The sequence below is a fragment of the Schistocerca piceifrons genome, chromosome 4, assembly GCF_021461385.2.
Source record: "Schistocerca piceifrons isolate TAMUIC-IGC-003096 chromosome 4, iqSchPice1.1, whole genome shotgun sequence".
In the NCBI taxonomy this organism is placed as follows: domain Eukaryota; kingdom Metazoa; phylum Arthropoda; class Insecta; order Orthoptera; family Acrididae; genus Schistocerca; species Schistocerca piceifrons.
Window position 1 is genome coordinate 487,810,254 of NC_060141.1, and position 22,272 is coordinate 487,832,525.

General features: G+C 40.9%; 1 protein-coding gene across 1 annotated transcript in view; it reads right to left on the bottom strand.

Moving 5' to 3' along the window:
• The window catches only part of LOC124795371 (tryptophan 5-hydroxylase 1), a 283,255-nt gene that overhangs the window by 150,166 nt on the left and 110,817 nt on the right, over nucleotides 1-22,272 (bottom strand). Inside the window, exons 5-6 of the mRNA XM_047259377.1 lie at nucleotides 21,057-21,124; nucleotides 5,563-5,613 (exon numbers count right to left, since the gene is read on the bottom strand). Coding sequence (XP_047115333.1) covers nucleotides 5,563-5,613; nucleotides 21,057-21,124 — 119 coding nt within the window. The remainder of the gene's footprint in view (nucleotides 1-5,562; nucleotides 5,614-21,056; nucleotides 21,125-22,272) is intronic.

The window sequence follows — 22,272 nt, forward strand, 5'->3', positions numbered from 1 at the left end:
AGTCAGCATGGGTGCATGAACCGGTTGCCTGCAGTAGAGCCCATGCACAGCAACCTTCGCTGAGCCGTCGTCGAGGAGACACTGTTGGTAGCCCCTTGGTTCATCTGGCCGAGCAGTTGCACGTTCATCCACCCGTACACATCCTCGTAACCGTCATTTACTCCTGTCATCTACAGCCTGTGGTGCACCGCAGTTACCTCGACATCTTATTATGCATGGTGTACTTTAACCACGGCGGTGCGCAAACAGTTTACAAACTTTGTTGGTTCGGAAATGTTTTCGCCCTCAGACGTCAGATAAGTCGTTCTGCTTCCGCATACCGACAACGATTACAATACTTTTTTCATCCTCCCGACACGCTTTATATACCCTCCACTGCTAATGCTGCCACCCGCCGTCTGGGAGTGGTTATTGAACGTTGATGTGGAACATAGGCGGTGGTCACATTAACGTGACTGGACCGTTAATATTTAATAACGAAACACTCCGAATGTCGTGGCAACCTAACTGAGGGGAACTTACGTTGTTACACCAGTCCGGAATTAGCAGACTTCGTGGAGGTGTTCATCACGTAAGCATATAAAATGATTGAACTTTCATTCCACTCAGAACTGTGTTCGTCATCAACATTAGTGTGAATTTTGAAACCCCACGGGCACGAAATCACTCTTGTATTCCTTGTAGCACGGAAGCAGCCTTTGAATTTCGTCTTGACGAGACATATGCCTGAGACATATGCCTTGTCGATTCATGAAGACTGTTGGGTGGAGACAGGGATGAAAGTATATGATTTCCCACTGCATCTTAGACGTGCTCTGAGGATCACAAATAAGGGTACTGGACAGCCCAGTCAAAGATTCACACATTCACGGTGGTCCATTAAATTTCGGTTTTCAGCCGCATATATTCTTCATCTAACATTTCGGCCATATACCGTTCGGCAATCTTCAAAGTGCGCTGAAAGAAGGATGCTACAGCTCTCGCTCCGTGCTTTTAAACCTACGGACCGCGCCGCTGCGCTGGCAGCCCCAGATATACAAGCGACAGAGACTTTGATAAGCAGCAAACAAACACACATATAGATCAACTGAATCTGTGGTTATGCAATCGATCCATGATGGAATTCGATGTATCATTAGTGTAGTAGTGTCCTGTGGTCGGCAGGAAAGAACTAACGATCAAGTGTGAATACACTTTATTTAAATAAAACGCCTTCTTGGTGTGCACTAATTTCCAAACTCAAGAACAACAAGAAACACAATAATTATTGTGGAGCTGGCCGGAGTGGCCGAGTTGTTCTAGGCGCGACCGCTACGGTCGCAGGTTCGAATCCTGCCTGGGGCATGGATGTGTATGATGTCCTTAGGTTAGTTAGGTTTAAATAGTTCTAAGTTCTAGGGGACTGATGACCTCTGCTGTTAAGTCCCATAGTGCTCAGAGCCATTTGAACTATTTGAATTATTGTGGTGGCGAAAGCCAGATAAAAGTTACAAGACATTGAAAAGAAATAATAATAACCAAAATACTACGCTACACAGTTCCAAAGTGGCGTTACACCCAATAAGATACAAATTTCTACAGAAAGGCTATGGCGAGTATCTACTGGGCTAGAGCCAGCTTAGGTATTGGCCAGAGCTGTCCTAGCTGTAGGTACACGCTGCTGATCTGACTCTGCTGCTACGCTAATAACACCGATTCCGCCTACTGATACACTTCGTCACATTAGTTCCAATTGGAGGATCTCTGTCACATGGCTTTTCACGAAGTAGTGCCGTGTCTATGCGGAAAGTTTGTTGATGTTTACATTCACTGGCGATGTTTTGATATGAGCTCTTGAAGCGAGGTCGGCAGCCGACATTGCTTGTCTGTTGTGCCGGCCCTCTAACTGAGAAGGGGCCACTACGACAATTAGCGTCAACAATGTTCCATCAGCCCACTTGAAGAAGATTCAATGAAGATGGCTTGATGTCCTTTGAAGAGATATGTTTTCCTGGAGACATACTGAGTCTCAATTTTATCTTCAATAAGGATAGAAGCTGAAGAAATGAATTAAAAATTGTGTCAAGGCCAGGACTTGAACGCAGGTGTTCCACTATACTATACAGATGTGCTATCCACTACACCACCCTGGTGTTGTGGCTAACACAATGGTCTAGAGTAGTCTGTGCAGCTATGTTAGCCAGAACTCCAGTGTGGTGCAGTGGACAGCGAATTTGCGTAGTATTTCATTTTTTCACCTTCTGTCCTTTGAAGAGAAGTATTCTGTGTGAGACTGCGAGATGTTTATGGCACTGCATTGCCTTATAATATCGTCCACACTTCACACTGTGCGATTCACAATTACATTTGGCACAGAACAGGCCGTCTACCTCGTCAGTGTAACCGTCCTGCCGACAGTCTGCAGTAACACCCTTGTTTTGTATGTAGATATTAATAACGTGGCCAGTCACTAATTACGAACTTAGAACTGTTGTTGTGGTCCTCAGTCAGAAGACTGGTTCGATTCAGCTCTCCACCCTAGTCTGTCCCTTGCAGTTTTCATCGTCTCAAAAAAACTTCTCTGTAACTTACATCCACTCGAAACTGCTTACTGTATTCATCCCTTGGTCTCCCTCTTCAATTTTTACACTTCCCCCTTCCCGTCCCTCCCTCGCCTCTCCCACCCACACACCTCCCTCCGTTACCAAACTAACGTGTCCTTCACGTCTCAGGATGTGTTCTGTCAATCCTTCTGTTAGTCAAGTGGTAAGGGATACTACTGTCGATTATGATACAATGTAGTAAATCTTACCCCCCCCCCCCCCCCAGGCATCGCTGTTTCTCTGGAACTTTAAGAGCCTGTTCCGTACTACCATCTTTCAACCTTTTTGCGTCTCCTCCTGGAAAATCGTGTATACGAATATTACAAATTTTCAGTGGCGTTTTCTGTTCGTGGCTTCTGGTCCACTTCGACTGATACATTATAGCTTTATTTTCTGATAAAATTTACAATTGAATGTTTACAGGCAAATTATTCATTTGTGTTGTCTTTGGAGTAGCAAAACATGAAGTTATTTTCATTGGTGTACAGTATCCAACGAGCATTCGTTTGTTAAGTCATTAGGAAATTCGGCAAAAATGCATAAACATTATTGCGTATTGGTACAGGTATAACGCTTCCGACATAGGTGGGATTGGTGCAATACGGGAAAGTCACACTAAAGTAGCATCCAGTCTCCACGAGACTGTACTGCGTGTGTCATTTGCATAGAGACTAATGTATGCTGCTTCATGCGGGCGGAATTCAAACCAACGTTAAGTTGATCTGCATATATCATCCAGTACACGTCACTCACCGAAGCTGCTGTCCAGTTGGCGCATCACAGACTAGTTAAACTGGTTTCCTGTTATTCAATTTTGGTCGGTTATTTCACAGTTCTTAGCAATAAACGGTAAGTAAATATGTTGGCTTTGTTGCTGTGCACTAACCTGACTCTAACATGTTGCTCAAAATTATAGATGCGGTTTTCATTTTCTGAGGAGTGGGTATGAAAAAAAACTAATGTATTGTTTGCAGTGGTGCTAGAAACTTGAAATTTGAGGGAAAAAGGCAGACTAAGAAATTTGCAACTTCCATTCGTGGTTTAAGAGAAGTGATATTTTACAGGAAGTTTTAAGAGTATTCGCGACTCTATAGTAAACAAGGTAAGTGTCAAAAGACAAATTAAAACATCCAGAATTCATTACACAGTGACCCACATGAGCTTTTTCTTTGACTTGCTGCTTCTTTTATCTCTATATAGTTGCACCGCTGTTCAAAGCTCATTTTAATCTGTAGATCCACGTATAACTTGCTGTATAAGGTAGTTACAATGTTAGGAGAAGGAAATAGTATGCCACGTCTGATAGAACCATAACTAGTAAAGCACTGCAGTCGTCGAACCAACCTTTCGGTCGAGGATAACTTTACTTTACTCAAGAACATGGCAGTGTGCCAATACAAATCAGAAACCCACAACACTTTCGAGACTGCTGAAAGTATAAAACTGTCATGTTGTCAGTAACATTTTTGTAATTTTAAAACAGATATAAGATGAAAACAGTTGAAAAAGTGAATCACTTGCAATAGTTATTTAGGATTATAAATAGATAATTTTCATTGATGTCATTATAAATAAACCTTTAACTTGTTCGCTTTTAAATTGAAATAAAATTTATAAAGAATTAACAAAGTAGGGTGGAGTGTATTTAACAACAGTGCACTTCAACTGAAACTGGTAGGACGACACTTGGAAGGGATATAGTTAAGAGGTGAAAGGAAAAGGGCTTTCGTGGGGTTGTAGATTGCACGCATTAGCAAAGGTGTCTGTGGGGTTTTAATGTGGAGGTAGTGGTAGTTGGGTGCGGTGCTGAGGGGTTGGATGGTGAGAGAAGGATAAGGGACAAGGTTTCGATATGGCTCACGGTGGTATGGAAGAGGAAAGTAATGGTGGAAAATGAAGGAGACAAGAGGCTTGTTGTAGTGTAAGATACAGAGGGAACAGCTATAGCTGATAAGATGTAAAAATATCGGAGTGATCTGAATTCATTGTCTTTACGAGGGAGTCGGTTAAAGTTTTATTAGGAGAGAGTATGAAATGTGCTTGTTCACTGTGAGCAAGGATTGGTGAGATTTGATGAGCTGGTAAGGGTTCCATGAGAGGGGGAGAGTAAATGGATGTGGAAGGCAAGATTGAGTGTGTGGCCTTAAATGATTTGATGATAGATCTTTGGTAGGCAATATTGACGTAGTAAAGAATAAGTGTGATCAAGGTTTTGCAGGGTGTAATCCTTATCTCCATTTATTATGGGCCTTCTGTTGGTTGGTTAGTAGCTGCGCCTTTCATGTTGGTTGCCTGACAGCTATTAGACATTTAAGGTATTAATAGTAGTTGTAAATTATTACGTAAGAGTCATGATAGGGAGTCGTCGCTTGTTTGTTGTTCTGCCTAGGTTTCAGAAGAGGTTGTCTTATGGAGCCCCTGGGTGCACCAGTTGGAAAAATTGATGAGATGGAGCTGGAGGGATCGTTGAGACATTTGGAGTCTAGGGAAGAGGAACAGGAAAACAATGTCAGCGAACTGATCTAGGTGAACAGGAGGAGGTAGTTTAGGAATGTTGGCATTGTAGTAAAGAGGATATTGGAGGACAGAAGGCTGGGCCTTGGGTATCCCTGCAGTAGGACGGGAGACATGGGAATTGGTTTCTCAGATAGTGACAAATGACAGACGATCAGATAGAAATGATATAGTATGGCTGTGAATGTTAACAAACAATAAACAACGTTACAGCAGGCGCTGTCAGCAAAACTCGACAACACACCAGTTGGCTACCGAATGACGTCACAGCTTCTACATTGTAAGAAGGAAGAATGCGTTGTAGCTCGCCTTTGAGCTGGCGTGCAATAAGATAGACTGCAAGCTGCGAGCCAGGCTGCTGCGCCCTAGACAGCGCCAGTCCGCTGTGCTTAGCAGGGTACTTACCGCGCGTGCGCCGAGCTTGAGCGGAGCGGAGAGGAGCAGAACAGAACAGAGCGTCACTCACCAGGTTCGGATCTCCTCCTCGGTGTACTGCACCTTGGGGATGGGCTGGCCGCTGCAGGCAGGTGAAATGCGATTATAGCAGACACGATTGGCGCATTCAGCGCCGCTGCTTATTAGGTTCCCCCCCCCCCCCCCTCCCCAGGGGCTGCGACTGGCCGCGTATCGCGCCTAATGAAACTGATTACCCCGCCTCCTCCCCCTCTCACGCCACTTCAGCTTTCGCGCTGCCATCTGTCAGTCAACAGGGGAAGCACACGAGCGCTCCTTTAGCCGAGAAGGCGCACACCATAGGCGCTAGCCACCTTCTCTTCAAAGAGAGAGAGCGAATACGTAGAGAGACTGTGGCACGGGATTTAGCGATCCCTGTGGTGCCCAGTATAAAGTAGGAATATCTATGAACATTAAGATATGCGCAATAGAATTTTTGTCACCATTGTGATTATGGTACGGCTTAAGTTTTTCCTGCAAGCGCCCTGCAGAATGCTACTACTTTCAATTAATACCTAGGAATTATAATTACAATATCAACTTAAATTGGAACGATCACATAATATTGGGGGGAAGGCAAATCAAAGACTGTGCTTTATTGGCAGAACACTTAGAAGATGCAACAGGGTTATTTAAAGAGACTGCCTGCACTATGACTGTCCTTCCTCTTCTAGAGTATTGCTGTGCTATTTGGGATCCTTACCAGGCAGGAGTGACGGGGGACGTCGAAAAAATTCAAAAGGGGGGGGGGGCTTCTGTAAAGTTTGGAAGGTAGGAGACGAGGTACTGGCAGAAGTAAAACTGTGAGGACGGGGCGAGAGTCGTGCTTGTGTAGTTCAGTTGGTAGAGCACTTGCCCACGAAAGGCAAAGTTCCCGAGTTCGAGTCTCGGTCCGGCACACAGTTATAATCTGCCAGGAAGTTTCATATCAGCGCACACTCCGCTGCAGAGTGAAAATCTCATTCTGGAAACATCCCCCAGGATGTGGCTAAGCCATGTCTCCGCAATATCCTTCCTTTCAGGAGTGCTAGTTCTGCAAGGATCGCAGGAGAGCTTCTGTAAAGTTTGGAAGGTAGGAGACAAGGTACTGGCAGAAGTAAAACTGTGAGGACGGGGCGTGAGTCGTGCTTGGGTAGCTCAGTTGGTAGAGCACTTGCCCGCGAAAGGCAAAGGTCCGGAGTTCGAGTTTCGGTCCAGCACACAGTTTTAATCTGTCAGGAAGTTTCACTAGGAATACTCCTCTCCTCCAGCGACCAACGGTACACTGCTACTAGAAGAGAATCAAGTTTTTTCGCCCCTTCTATGTAGACTCGTATTCGGTATTCTCACAGATCCAGTGGCCTTTCCTCTGTTCAGCGAGTTCAGCTGCTTTTCTATTCCATGGACACTTATTTCTATATGTGACTCTTTTTCGTTCGGACGACAATTTAAAGGTGGAAGTGCAGTGCAATGTTACTGACTGAAACAGTTTTGGGAAAAGACATCGTCGTTACAGACTGATCCCTGTCAAAGATTGCATGGATTTTGTACACACGATTCAAGACAGTTTGTATATGATATAACTACAATCTAAAAGTATTTCACAAACTCAACAAAACAAAAACCAGTAAGCCCTGGCCATACCCAGAACTGTGAACATGGTTTACAGTAAAACACTAACAGATATTTACTACATGCAGTATCCATGGAAAATAAATGAGAAATACGGCATCATTCGTTTACTACGTTCTATAGGTCGCTCGTAATAGCAGAGACCTTGCAGCAAAAGAGGTGTGTTTCATTGTGGCGAAGGTGAACAAGTGGTCATGACTGTTAAGATATGCATTTTAGAACCCATGTTTAATGAAATTTTTTTTATTGTTTCGGTCCATAGAACCACCACTCGAAATACGATATACTTCTTTTTAACATTCTATATATGGCCATGCAGGCACTAAAATTAACTCTTTGTTTTACCTGACTGTGGAAAGTATCATTTCTTCCTTTGACGTATTTCGATATGCATCCGCAGCAACATTAGATGATCACTTTTTTCATTAGTAACAAGTAAATATGTAAATAAAGAGCAAATGAGAGTAATGTTAAAGTTTCTCCTTCAGCACAAATTGTAAACAAAGACCATTGTATGAAGTCACACAGTAGCCCTCTGTTTGACGTTGGCGACATGCGTAGTACATTGTGCTCACTTCACAGATATTCGTACACTCATTAGTCGAAATACTTCATGCAGTCGTTCTGCAGTTATTTCGAAAGTGAGAGAGTTCGTGTACGGCTTTGTAAATTACACGATTGCTTAATTTGTTATCTAAATAATGCCTACACCGTGTTGAGTGTAAAAATTCATAGGTTCTATAACTACCAAAAGACCCTCAATTCTTTAAAGAATCGAACTACCAAGTATAAAACAGCGTCAAGTCAGATTACTTTGCAAATTAGTTAATGTGTTACATGTTTACTGTTAAAAACGTATGCGAGAAAGTTAAGAAAAAGTTTGAAATTTTGCTAAAAGTTTGCTGGAAGTCTCTAAGGCTGTTATTATGAAACACTAGGTAAATGTAATCTGGGTAATTCGCACTCCATTTTAAGCAAAATCAAGTTTTTCACGCTTCTCACTGTTTGCGACATCATACTTTCCGTTTTAAGGTGGTATGATTTTGCAGGTACATTCAGTGATATATGGAGATACTGACTGCGAAGTGTATTGCGAATAGAGTTAGTAGGCCTAATAAGGAAGTAATAAATCAAAACGCCATGCCTGTTGTTGAAGTTTTACTACGCTTTAAGCATGAGCTAGTTTTTCACACGTCTAACTTCCTATGACGTCTTATTTCCTGAGCTATGTGTTCCATAATGATATAATTTTATGCACGTACATTAACTAGTATATGTATATTCTTTTTGTAAACTGTGTTGCGAATAGAGTCGGCAGTAAGAAAGTAATAAATTAAGTCATCGTGTCTGAAGCTGTACTGCTTGGACAGCGAAAATGTAGTAAGCGATAAACTTCTTTTCTTTCATCTTTTTTTTTTTTTTTTATTTGCGAGTGGATGGGTGGTGTCAGCGAGAAGAAATTTCGCAAAGGTTAGAAATTATGTGTAAATTTTGTTGGAAGTCGCAAAGCCTCTCATTCTTTAATACGAGATGAATGAAGTTTTTGTATTTGCTCTGCTTCAAGACAAACCCACGGCTTCTGACTGTAATCCTAGTCTTACTTAGTTAAACTTTTAAAGTGAGATTATACCTCTTAATGCGTAGATTACGACACCGTTTTAAAATTTTAAATTCGGCCAATAATTACGCTAAACACTGAAAATCAAATTTTTGTTGCCCCTAGAAGCCGTTAGACAGGCAATCTGCAACTGATTCGGGGTTCGGGACAGTCGCTTCGTAATATTGATGCTGCACTTTCTGTACGTTAATGTTTTTGGTAAAATTTTAGTGTGTTTCCCCAAGGCACTACGCCTAGTTTGTATAAAAGTGGCGTATTTGTTTACTTTTGTAATAATGCTTGTTTCATCCAAGTTCTCCTTGCCATACAACTCACGTCACTTTATATCCCCAGAATTTTGTGACTGTGGAGAATCATGACATAGGCTAGCAGCATTGCTCGTAACATTTCCTAAATTTTCAAAAGCATAAGATCATACTTTTTGCTGTGATTGTAAACTTCTTTGCTGGGTGCGAAGTATGGCGAACTGTGTTTTTCTCATTTGAGTGTTCTAAAACAATTCTTTCAATTTTTGACAGCTGCGATGGGCATTACTCTAATAACTGTTTTTGCAGCTTTTTGCCAAATTTGAAATGTAGCATGATTTGAAATTAGAAAATATTGATTACAGACAGAAAGGCAGGTCATTTCTTGTCAGTAGAGATATTAATAAATGGGTAAAACGGTCACCTAGTGCCAGTAGTATGTTGCTTATCTAATGGCTTCTAAGGCCACAGTACTTTGATTTTCAGTACTTTATACAATTATTCAGGATTCAAAAATTTGAAATGCTATTATAAAGTTGTCAATAAAAGATATAATCTTATGTTAACGGTTTAATACAATAAGAATAAGACAAGTATTAAAGTCGGAGACTGTGCATATGTCATGAGGCAGAATGACTCACGGAGCGCAAATTAGACAGGCTTTATTCATCCAGTATTTGGGAATGAGGGCACTTAGCGACTTCCAGCAAACTTCACCCATCCTCCTTTCTGCAATATCTACAGTATCTACACATATCACTGAAGGTACCTGTAAAATCATATCATTTTACGACAGGAGGTATGATGTCATAAACAGTGAGATGCTCGAAAATCTTGAATTTGCCTGAAATGGAGCGCGAATTACTCATACTATATTCATCCAGTGTTTCATAATAAGAACGCTTAGAGAATTCCAACAAACTTTCAGCATAATTTCAAACTTTTTTTAAACTCTCCCACATATATATTTAACAACAAATATGTAACACATTAACTTATTTGCAAAGTAATCAAATATACGCGGAGCTTTCTAAGGCTGACATCCCTAAAAAATAATGAAAAGAAAAAAGTTCATGACTTACGACATTTTCACCTTTCATACAATAAAACTTCAGCACCAGCCATGACATTTTTATACAGGTGAATTATTGGAACAATTACTAGTTTTAAATTTTTCCTTCAAATCTTTATTAAAGATCAAAATGATGGTCTATGAAGCTGAATCTTGTTATACATTTGATCCTGGTTAACAGTCTTGCAAAAATTTGGATCTTTATGGTGAGCAGGTGATAAACTGCTTTGGGAGAAATATGTTTCAACTACATAGTGAGGAAGGTATTAATATAATAAACATACTGTTACCCAACAACTTGGTTGTGTTCTACTGGCTGAATAGCATTGGATGTGAGTTTTGAATGAGGGTTTCCGTATTTGATACAAAGTTTTTCCTTGATTTCAAATTCAGATAAAAGTTAACAGTATGCTACAAACATTTTTCATAAAATTAAACTTTTTCCAGAACATTTCTTTATTATCCATCTTCAAAAGTTTTGGATTATGCGTATATTTAACATGAAGACTGACGCCACAAGCAAATAATTTAATTTGCAAAGAATATAAACATGCATTCGGGTATAAAAAATGCAGGCTAAAAATCCATTGACTGTACCAAAAGAATGGAACCAGCCACACAAACTAGACAGATTATGAATTTCTACGAAACCAGCACCAAAGCTAAAACTGAAACAATAAAATGAATCTGTGTAACACATATTTCTTACCAGCCAGAAAAATTTGTAGGTAAAAAGTTCACTACTAGATATTTGGGATGGCAGAAAAACTCAACAAGACCAGAACAGCTTGGTGTGACTAGCCGGAAAGAGACCATTTTGAGACAGTGTGAAAGTGTAGAGGATATTCCAACAAAAACCGAACAGCCGCCACAACGGGATCATGGAATGGTTCCCTTCAAAAGTAATCACCTCACGAGTCAAGACATTTATCCTGCTGGGAGACGAGATGACCAATTCCTGTTTCATGGAACGCGATCGACCGCTGACGGATCCACAGCCGCACCCCCTCTCGTAATTTTTCGGCCGACTGAAGCCGACGTCTGTTACACGGTAACGTCCGCCCACTCACTTCCAATCGGACATAGGTTACTCTTAAGCGATTTGGGTAGGAAACAGTGCAATATCCTCCGTAGGCAGGGATCTTTCACTGTGTGATTTTCACGTATTTGGCGACCAGAAGAAAGATATACATGGACGCGTGTCTATTTGTTCTGAAACCTACTTGATATTCAGCAGTTTTGCATTAAATTTGTGCTCGGTGCAGGAGACATTGAGATAGGATACTGTACAAGACAGACAGATGGGAAATCCCTCCACAATGATAACATACGCCCTGTCACCCTTCTTATGAAGTGGACGTATCAGTTCAGTTTTCCAGTCATCCGAAATTTTCTCGGTTTAGCGAAAGTTCTGCATGATCAACAAACTTTCTTTGAAATTTTTTAGACTAGCTGATTTCAGGAGTTCTGCAATTTCGTTTTCACCAAAAGTTTGTCAGTTTTTAATGTTTTAATCTGTCTAGCAATTTTGTCTTCATTTGGTGCTAGCGAATCCGGATTCGTTTTTAGGAAAAATTCTGATGGAAATCTTTCTGTGAGTTCAGAGCAATTTAGAAATTTTCAAAAATATCTGTAAAGTTCTCTGCAGTGTTCTTGTTTGTTAAGCGCCGGTTGTCCTTTTTCCTTCTTGGAGCAGAGATTTTTGGGTTGATGTCCGTTTGGATTTGTTTTAAAAGTTTCATTACATGTCCTAGTGTTGTTGTTCAGGAAGTCTTCTTCAGTTTCAAAGAATTGTTTTGATACTATTTTCTTGTTTGTCTAATTGATATTAAGCAGGTGCATGTCATGTCCATCTTATGATTCGTTGTTATTACATGATTCTGATGTCTTCTGTCACGATTTTACTGCGTGTTTACGATTTTCATTCCATCAAGGGCGTGTTTTCCGTCTTTATAAAGGAACTAGATTTCGAGCAGTTTTAATAGACTTGTGTTTGATTTGTCCCTAACTTTATGCCTGTATTTTGTCGAGCTCATTTGCTAATGGCAGGAGTTGAATTTTAGCAGTATCAAATTAAAGAACAGCCGTTGTCTTTTTACAGAATTTTGTAGCTTTAAATTTAGTTTCACTCGAGTTAGGTAGTGGTCTGTGTCAATATTTCCTCCTTTACGTACTTTAAATTTAAAACCTCGTCGTGATATGAATACGACATTACGATATGATCAATGTGGAATTCACATACATTCTTGTTGGGTGATTGCAATGTCTCTGAAATTTCTACACAGTACCACCAGTCTCTTTCTATTTTGATTGGTCCATTTTTGCATTAAAATAGTCCAATTGCATTTTTACACGGTTTTCTTGAATTTTTAATATTCTATTTTCTACCACTCCCCATAACTTTACTAGGTTTGTTTTATTTTCTTGGTTGACTGGCATGTGTACATTAATTACTGTGTACATTTTATTTGCTCTTGGAATTACAAGACTGGGTCCGTAAACATAACTCAGTGTTTATTACTGGAGGTGTTATTTCTAGTTAAGCTCCGACCTCATCTCTGGGAACAGACATCGATCACACTATCGCTTGATCCAAGTCAAACGCAAGGACGATTTTGATAAATGCTACGCTTCTTACTCTAGTTTCGCTACACCGAAATCTTTTTTTTCGCCTCAATATCGTTGACATCTTCGCCGTCACCCTACCAAGGGGTCCTCACAGGGTTCTACCATATGGACCAGGTGAACCCAGGTTTATTAAGGAGGTTCTTACTCCTCCCCCTCCTCCTTCCTCGTCACATTCACGATGAGACCCCGGGTTTGGCACTGGTAAACCAGAACTGCTGAAGATCAACAGTTGGATGTCATTTCGCAATCAGTTGATACATTATATCACTGTTTACCGTATGCTTCCTTGTTTTGATGACATGAAACGTGTTCAACTTGAGTTGCGTCGTTATGGCGTTGCCCTTCTATAGTACCTATCTCTTTGCTTCTGTTCTACAGCAGCGTCTCCCGGTGAGGCTTTCATAGATCTAAATACGGTATTGACAAATTTATGAAGGTGTTTTTCTTGCGCCTAAAGTTATTCTCGACGAGTATTTTTTTAATAAAATCGAGTGCAGATAAAAAAAACAATGTAGCCGAACGACATCTCAAGTACTCCATTGTCCGTAACAAGACAACAACTCATTTGCACGTCATCAACAAACACCACAATAAGAATAATATGTAGAAAATGGCTCAACTTTTACTAAAAAACACACATGGAAGCAAAAACATTTAAGCATGCCGTTCATAAGTAAAAAAATAACAATAAAACCACTCAACAGTTTCTAATTTGCTAACATTTTGTATCAGTCTACAGTAACAAACAGGTCTAGGAAATACGGTGAGCGTAGATAAAGTGGGCTATGTAAAATCCGACCACAGGATTTACAGTTACCCTTGTGAAAGAAGGATTACGTATGAGAATGTAAGAAGAAATTGCTAAAGGACGAGTCCCACTGGTCTGTACCAAAACAGCTATTAAAATGCATATGAACTGCTTCTGGTATCTTAGTGTAAATAATGAAACTACTTGTGATGTTTTTCTTCCTGCATGTCACAGCCCTGATTTTTGTTTTCCTCAAAGTTCTTTTCTTTCTTCATCGGAATTACACAGTGTTTGTTGTAACTTGAGACAATTAAACACCTCGACAACGACGCATCGTATGAAACAAATAATTTGGGTATAAAGTTAATATTAGTACAGACGTCATCTGACTGTGCTACAGGTAGCCACCTCCTGACCACCCTTCCTACGTGAGCGGGATCAACTTTGTATTTCAGAATGACACCCTCACCCCTCAATTTCAGTTGCATTTTCGGATTGTATGCCTATAATAAAAAAAAAAAAAACGTACGGTTTACTCAAGCCATTCTTTTCCATTAGTGGCACATTTCGCTGTATTCGACAAATATCAAGAGTTTTTGCAGTTAAGAACCGACGCATCTGATTCTACATTTCATTTACGAAGTAAATGTAAACGTTTATTCCAACGCTTGATATTTATGTTAGAAATTTGTTCCAGTGTTGCAAATTTGGTTGGACAGTACAATATAATTAGCCATTTCAATGCCTAGTTCGAAAATACATTTAGCGTGATCCAGAAACAACGAAGTGGATATAATAGTTTTCTCTTCTCATTGAGATGCATGATATCGGCGAATCTCCTTGCCTCTCATCACTGGGGTGCTTGATTTCGTTTTGATGGGAGTAAGAAACTATTACTTCCATCTCGTTGTTCCTGGATCAGACTGAACTTAGTTTTTAGGCAGATATAACCATATTGTACTGCACAATCAAATTTGAAATATAAAAGAAATTTCGAACATAAACACCAACCGATAAACACAAAGACGTAATTTACATCGTAGATGAAATGTAGAATCAAATGCGTCGGTTCTTAATTGCAAAATCAGGCAAACCTGGTATTTGTCGATTACAGCGCTATCTACCACGAATGGGAAACAATGGTTTGCGCAAACCGAACGTATTTTTCGGCGTAGAATCCAAATATGCAATAAGAATTGGGGATTCCCATTAGAAAATACAAAGCTGACGCCGCCAACTCTGGATGAGTGATTAGGAGGAGGCCAGATGTGGCACACAAATGTCACCTTTACTAATATAAACTTCTCATCGAGACCGTTAATTTTCGCCTGATGCGTCGTTTTCGAGATACGTAGTTGTGTCAAGTTACAACAAACTCCCTGTGTATCACAACTGACCACATGAGACGACTTCGTTATTTTAATGTGAACCTACATAAAAGAACTACAGAAACAGAATTGGGACACTGACTTCGAAAACAATACGAAAAATTTTTTCGTCATACAGAAAACACGTAATGTAGAAAATGCAGTTAACGCACTTCTGACAATTGTGGGAACTTAGAATGTACGTTTTCCTTCTTAAAGCATCTTTTTGTGGTGTTATGAAGTGAGTATCGGCTCTCTGTCCTTTTTAATCCCTGTTGTACAGAGGGCAAACAAAAATGCGGAAACACCACAAACACAATTAATACTGTGTAGGAAAACCGTTGGCATTCAAAACATCTTCCAGTCGTCTCGGAATTGGTAAGTACAGGTCCCTTAAAGGGAGTCTTATATTATTCTTCCCGTAAGTTTATATAATAATGATTTAGGTGGATAGCGATCATGCACCCTTTTCTTTACAGAGAAACACAAATGCTCAATAATGTTGAGATCTGGGACTGTAGTGTCCAGTTGAGGTGCAAGGAGGTTACAATTCATCATAGTGCCAACAAAACCAGTGGTGGGCGATGCGAGCTGTCTGAACAGGGACCCTGTCCTCTTGGAACACAGCAAATTTGGTAGAAAATCCGAGAAATTCTGGTCGTGTGTAAAGTACACAAGCGGCAAGACGCAGTCAATACCTTCGCTGCGCAGTGCCGATGGTATTGTTACCGACGATTGTCCCGCTAAAGCGGAGTTATTGAACTCAGTTTTCCGAAATTCCTTCATCAGGGAAGACGAATGGAATATTCCAGAATTTGAAACACGAACAGCTGCTAGCGTGAGTTTCTTAGAAGTAGATACCTTAGGGGTTGCGAAGCAACTCAAATCGCTTGATACGGGCAAGTCTTCAGGTCCAGATTGTATACCGATTAGGTTCCTTTCAGATTGCGCTGACACAATAGCTCCCTACTTAGCAATCATATACAACCGCTCGCTCACCGATAGATCTGTACCTACAGATTGGAAAATTGCGCAGGTCGCACCAGTGTTTAAGAAGGGTAGTACGAGTAATCCATCGAACTACAGACCTATATCATTGACGTCGGTTTGCAGTAGGGTTTTGGAGCATATACTGTATTCAAACATTATGAATCACCTCGAAGGGAACGATCTATTGATACGTAATCAGCATTGTTTCAAAAAACATCGTTCTTGTGCAACGCAGCTAGCTCTTTATTCGCACGAAGTAATGGCCGCTATCGACAGGGGATCTCAAGTTGATTCCGTATTTCTAGATTTCCGAAAAGCTTTTGACACCGTTCCTCACAAGCGACTTCTAATCAAGCTGCGGGCCTATGGGGTATCGTCTCAGTTGTGCGACTGGATTCGTGATTTCCTGTCAGGAAGGTCGCAGTTCGTAGTAATAGACGGCAAATCATCGAGTAAAACTGAAGTGATATCAGGTGTTCCCCAGGGAAGCGTCCTGGGACCTCTGCTGTTCCTGATCTATATAAATGACCTGGGTGACAATCTGAGCAGTTCTCTTAGGTTGTTTGCAGATGATGCTGTAATTTACCGTCTAGTAAGGTCATCCGAAGACCAGTATCAGTTGCAAAGCGATTTAGAAAAGATTGCTATATGGCGTGGCAGGTGGCAGTTGACGCTAAATAACGAAAAGTGTGAGGTAATCCACATGAGTTCCAAAAGAAATCCGTTGGAATTCGATTACTCGGTAAATAGTACACTTCTCAAGGCTGTCAATTCAACTAAGTACCTGGGTGTTAAAATTACGAACAACTTCAGTTGGAAAGACCACATGGATAATATTGTGGGGAAGGCGAGTCAAAGGTTGCGTTTCATTGGCAGGACACTTAGAAGATGCAACAAGTCCACTAAAGAGACAGCTTACACTACACTCGTTCGTCCTCTGTTAGAATATTGCTGCGCGGTGTGGGATCCTTACCAGGTGGGATTGACGGAGGACATCGAAAGGGTGAAAAAAAGGGCAGCGCGTTTTGTATTATCACGTAATAGGGGAGAGAGTGTGGCAGATATGATACGCGAGTTGGGATGGAAGTCATTAAAGCAAAGACGTTTTTCGTCGCGGCGAGATCTATTTGCGAAATTTCAGTGACCAACTTTCTCTTCCGAATGCGAAAATATTTTGTTGAGCCCAACCTGCATAGGTAGGAATGCTCATCAAAATAAAATAAGAGAAATCAGAGCTCGAACAGAAAGATTTAGGTGTTCGCTTTTCCCGCGCTCTGTTCGGGAGTGGAATGGTAGGGAGATAGTATGATTGTGGTTCGATGATCCCTCTGCCAAGCACTTAAATGTGAATTGCAGAGTAATCATGTAGATGTAGAATACGATTGAAGAGCAAACATTGTACCATTGTACCTGATCATCAAAAACAGTCACATATTCCTTGGCATTAATGTAGCCCTGCAGAGTAACCACGGGGTCCGTGGAATACCACGATGTGGCAGCCCAGATCCTCACCGAACCCGCACCGTATCTGACTCTTGGGACGTAAACTTGGCCGAAATTTGGGAACAATGTGAAACAAGACTCAGCCAACAAAATGACATTCTTCTATTGATCCAGGTTTTATGCTTCGGCACCAAGATTTCCCGTTACGGGGATTCGCACCGCTGATGTGTGGTTTTGGAATCCCAGCACACCCTGCAGTTCCCTGATTCTGGAACTGGCTTCGTGTTGTTTTGATGCTGACAGGATTCGCGAGTGCGATATCCAGTTCTGCAGTGACTTTTACAACTGTCATCCTCCTCTTGTCTGTCACAGTCCTTTACAGTGACCGTCCATCATGATCGCTCAACACACATTTTCTTCCGCGTTGTGACTTAGCGGGTGATGTTTCTTCGCTTTCCCTGTCAGCGGTGTAAATCTTCTACACGGTGCCTCTTGAAATGCCAGACATGTCGGGTAACTTGGCTGCAGAAGCACTCAGTATACGAGCACCAACAACTTGCCCACGTTCGAATTCTCTGGCTCCGACATAACGCACTCGGAACTACACACAACACTGTTCTGACCACGGCTGACACTTGTAACGTATTGAGGACACTGCACTGGTACCGTTCGTCGTCAACTACAATAGTGCACCTTTAGCAACAAGCATCTGCCTCTATGTTCAGAGAAAATATTTCTCACGGCTTTTCCATATTTTTTTCAAATCCATGTATATTTCATCAAAATTTCATGTTACGCTAATTTTGTTAGCGTGCATGCAGCACACATATTCTTTCCAGGTATACACCCGGTATATTATACTGCTAACAGATTATGTGGCCAAACTACGAATTTCAGAGGAATATGGAAAAAGAAATCCACGTTAGTTGGTAGCAGAAATTGCAGCAACGTGCTGCATTTGGAAATGCATAATCTTCGATACAATGGGGTCTCTATGTACTAAGCCATAGCCTATGATTGAAAACCGATGCCTATGCGAGCTTGACTGGAACACGGACAGTTGTGGGACTGCGTGACTCGTAAAACAGTGGAGATCAGACAAATCGCTGACCACTTTGGTGTGTCTGCTGTCGTGCGTCTGCAGACGCTATTGGAAAGAGTTGGAGTCACATTCAGAGGAGCGCCACTGGACAGGCGTACGGCCATTGCCGCGCACCCTGTGTCGCCACAGCCGCCATAAAGAAATCGCACCTCTTCGACCAGTTAGTGAGCAACAGTCCCGAACTTCTCGAAACAGTTTACGCAGAAGCGGGTATAAGTGAAAGCATTTGTGCTAGCAGCGCCTACATGTGTTATGAGGAACGCGTTGGGAAAATGTGGACTTAGCAAAAGCGAAAGGAAACAAGTAGGGGAATATCTGGGCAGTCACTAAATATTCAGCATCGACGACAAAAATGTGGAGTATATATGGTTAAAAAGTAAGGGACAACATTCCTTAGATCTGTATGTGCTGAGTAAGGTTGTGAAGGATGGGAAAGCCCCGCTCTGTTTTAGTAGCCGGGTCAGAATGTTACTACTAAAGTACCAAAGAGAACTTCGTCACAGATTTAAGCCAATCCATAGCCTTGTTGAAAAGACAAAAGAGGAACGAAGCCAAAATAAGCGCAAAGAGAGTAATGCGAACAGCTTTCAATGAATAGGCTCTGAGCACTATGGGGCTTAACATCTGAGGTCATCAGTCCCCTAGAACTTAGAACTACTTAAACCTAACTAACCCAAGGACATCACACACATTCATACTCGAGGCAGGATTCGAGCCTGCGAGCATAGCGGTCGCGCGGTTCCAGACGGCCGGCTCATTGAATTCGAAACTTTTGCCAACCGTTCTCACCAAACATCCTAAGAAGTTTTACATCAAATCAGTAAGCGGTTACAAATTATCTGTTCAGTAGCTTGGTGACCATACCATTACCCAAACGGAAGATGACAAAGAAGAGCCTGATCCGGTCTTCAAAAACTATTTCACTGCGGAAGATCGTAATTTGGTTCTTTCTTTAGATTATCGCACGAACAGTTAAATGGCAGAAATTGAGACTGATCGTGAAATAGAAAATCAACAAAATTCCCTCAGCAGTGGAAAGGCATTTGGACCGAATGTGATACCTATTGAGACTCTACATAGATTATGCGAAAGAAATTGCTTCCTTTCTATCGGCGGTTTATCGTAGGTCGCTGAAGGAAGGATTTTTTGTTAAGGTATGAGTCTGTTGCGTGACGTCACTATGGACGCTCTGTAATTTTGCACTGTGAACTTGTACCGAAGTTCCTGCAACAATCATTTCATTAATATATACGCAATAAGTGTGTTAGTTTTAGTACGACACTTCGTGTAAATTACTTTTCTGTTAACCAACCGATATTAACACGAGTTTACATATGCTGTCCATTCGTATGACGAATGCTACGTGCGATTGTTTCACAATATGCTTCATCGTTCACTCGTGTGGTCGGAAACCGCGCTGCTGCTACGGTCGCAGGTTCGAATCCTGCCTCGGGCATGGATGTGTGTGCTGTCCTTAGGTTAGTTAGGTTTAAGTAGTTCTAAGTCTAGGGGATTGATTACCTCATATGTTAAGTCCCATACTGCTCAGAGCCATTTGAACCATCACTCGTGTGAATGATAGTCAATCATATTAAATTTTTTTTTACACTATGTCTTTTTTAAAAAAAGAGAATATTTTTTGCCTTGTTTTCATGTTCAGTGTCTCAAATTTACGTCTATTGTTCTTTTATGTAGGTTCTTGAAAGCTGTGGAAATTAACCAACAGTGACCTATAAACGATGCAGTTGAATGAAAAAAGAAACAGCCAGCAGGATAAATGTTTCTATTTAATAATTAGAACGTATATTTTACAACAGAATATTATTGGTGACAGTCTGGTGTCAAAAAACGAAAATTCGTCTAGCAGTACAGGATAATGTTTCGTTTAGCCTCATCTTCAATAGCTGATTTTCCATTGGGGGAAATTGATTGAAACTGAGTTGTCATGAGGTAGAAAACAAACAACATACAGGTCTGCAATTACACTGAGTTGCCAGAGATATTTGTATGTATTTATTTGCTGCTGTGCATATAGCAAATCTCAATAATATGCATAATTCCACAATATCGAGCTGAATAAGAGGTCGATGTTTCTCTTTAGTCAACATATGTGCAGAAATTAGTTCTGTTGTTCATGTTAGTACTCTCTTCCTCTTTTTATTTAGCTTTTGTTGTTTAAGTAGTGATATCATTTCCCAGATCTATTAAATAGAAGAGCCCCGTATCATCTTTATTAAAATTATTATAGCTATTGTATACATAGTTTGGTTAATAACTATGGATACGACAATGGACCATGTCTTACTGAAGAGATCATCCGGTCATTTGCCTGAAGTGGTCTTTGTAAACCACGACAAATATCAGTCCAAGACTGGAAGGCCATTAGATGCTTGTCCCATCCAGAACAAGTGTCCAGCCTGTTAGTTATTACACTCACCACTTATCTCGATAGCTCATGCTTGAGAACAGATGTGGTACTTTACTGACTAATGTTCAACAATTATAAAGATGAACTGTCACTACAGGAAGACACAGTCCAATTTGCAATGCTGCTGACATAACAGGAAGGGAAGGTATGGGGTTCAATACGCGCGTTACTTGGTTCTGACGGTAAGACAGATGCATTAGTTTGAAAAGTTTTCTAAACAGGCTCCCTCCGTTTTCACTTAAAGCAGATACTTACTGTCTGTAGTTGTTGGCAATCTCGGCAAACTTCTCGCGTCGTTTCCGGTAAACTGGATCCTTGAATCCCTAAGAACAAGAAATGTACATTAGATCTGTGTTTTAAAGTAATTTTGTTCCGTAAATAATAAGCCGCAAGCGCCGACACATACATAAGTTAACTGAAAAAGGAACTAAATAGAAATTATGAGCACTTGCAGAAGAGGAAAACACAGATCAGCATGATTGCGAATGATTTGTGCATATGGTATTCAACGTAATTGTCGTCAGTTATAACGGCATTGAAGGTCAATATCAATTATTCATTAAAGAATAAAACAAACAAAATTTTCACACACAGACACACACACAGACAAATTATTTCTATAGTTTTGTTTCATACAGGAACAGATCACAACTAAGACGCGATTGATAATAAGTCAGGTATACAGGGTGAACCAGAACACCACCGACAAAATTTCACAACTTTTTTGAGGATGTTTTCTGAACATTTGGTATAACGCATCTGTGGTCTTCGGTGGTTCGTTACAGAATAATTATATTTCGTGTGATTTCTTCCCCTTGTATCGGTAATGCATTGAAAATATCTGCAGAAGAGTGCAAATGTGGACCATACGCGGCGTGCATCTTGCATGTAAACAAACGTGTTCCTTTCGGTCAGGGTACTTGCTGTTGACAAGAGTAATGCACACTTTCCTCTTGGTCCACAAGGTTGCATCCAGTACTGCTTCGTTCTGTCTCGCGTCTGTTTTTCCAGCATTGTTAAGAATGATGCACAGTAACATAAAAAGTTGATGAATGGGTTTAGTGAATACAGTGGAACAGGGTCACGAGAACGCTATGCTCGGCTGTTCCCACGGCGACGGCAGCCACATCACAACAATTTGTATCTGTACATTGGCGCCCACGTACAATCGAATCCTTTCGTGTTACTGCTTTTCGGTGGTTGCGTACTACAGATTTTTCACTGTTGTGAAACTATTTTGACAGACACAAAGTAATTCTGGAAAAAAAGTCAGATAAATCATAGTTACATAGTCCATCTATAACGAGCCACTGGAGACTACTGGTAACTTATTCCAAAGCGCTCAAAAAATACCCTGAACAACCTCTGAACTTTTGTCTTTATGTGACTAACTGAATGTTACATAAAAAAGAATGAGTCAGCCATTCTGGGAGATACTCATCGAGTTTTAGCAACGATTTAACGGAAGGTT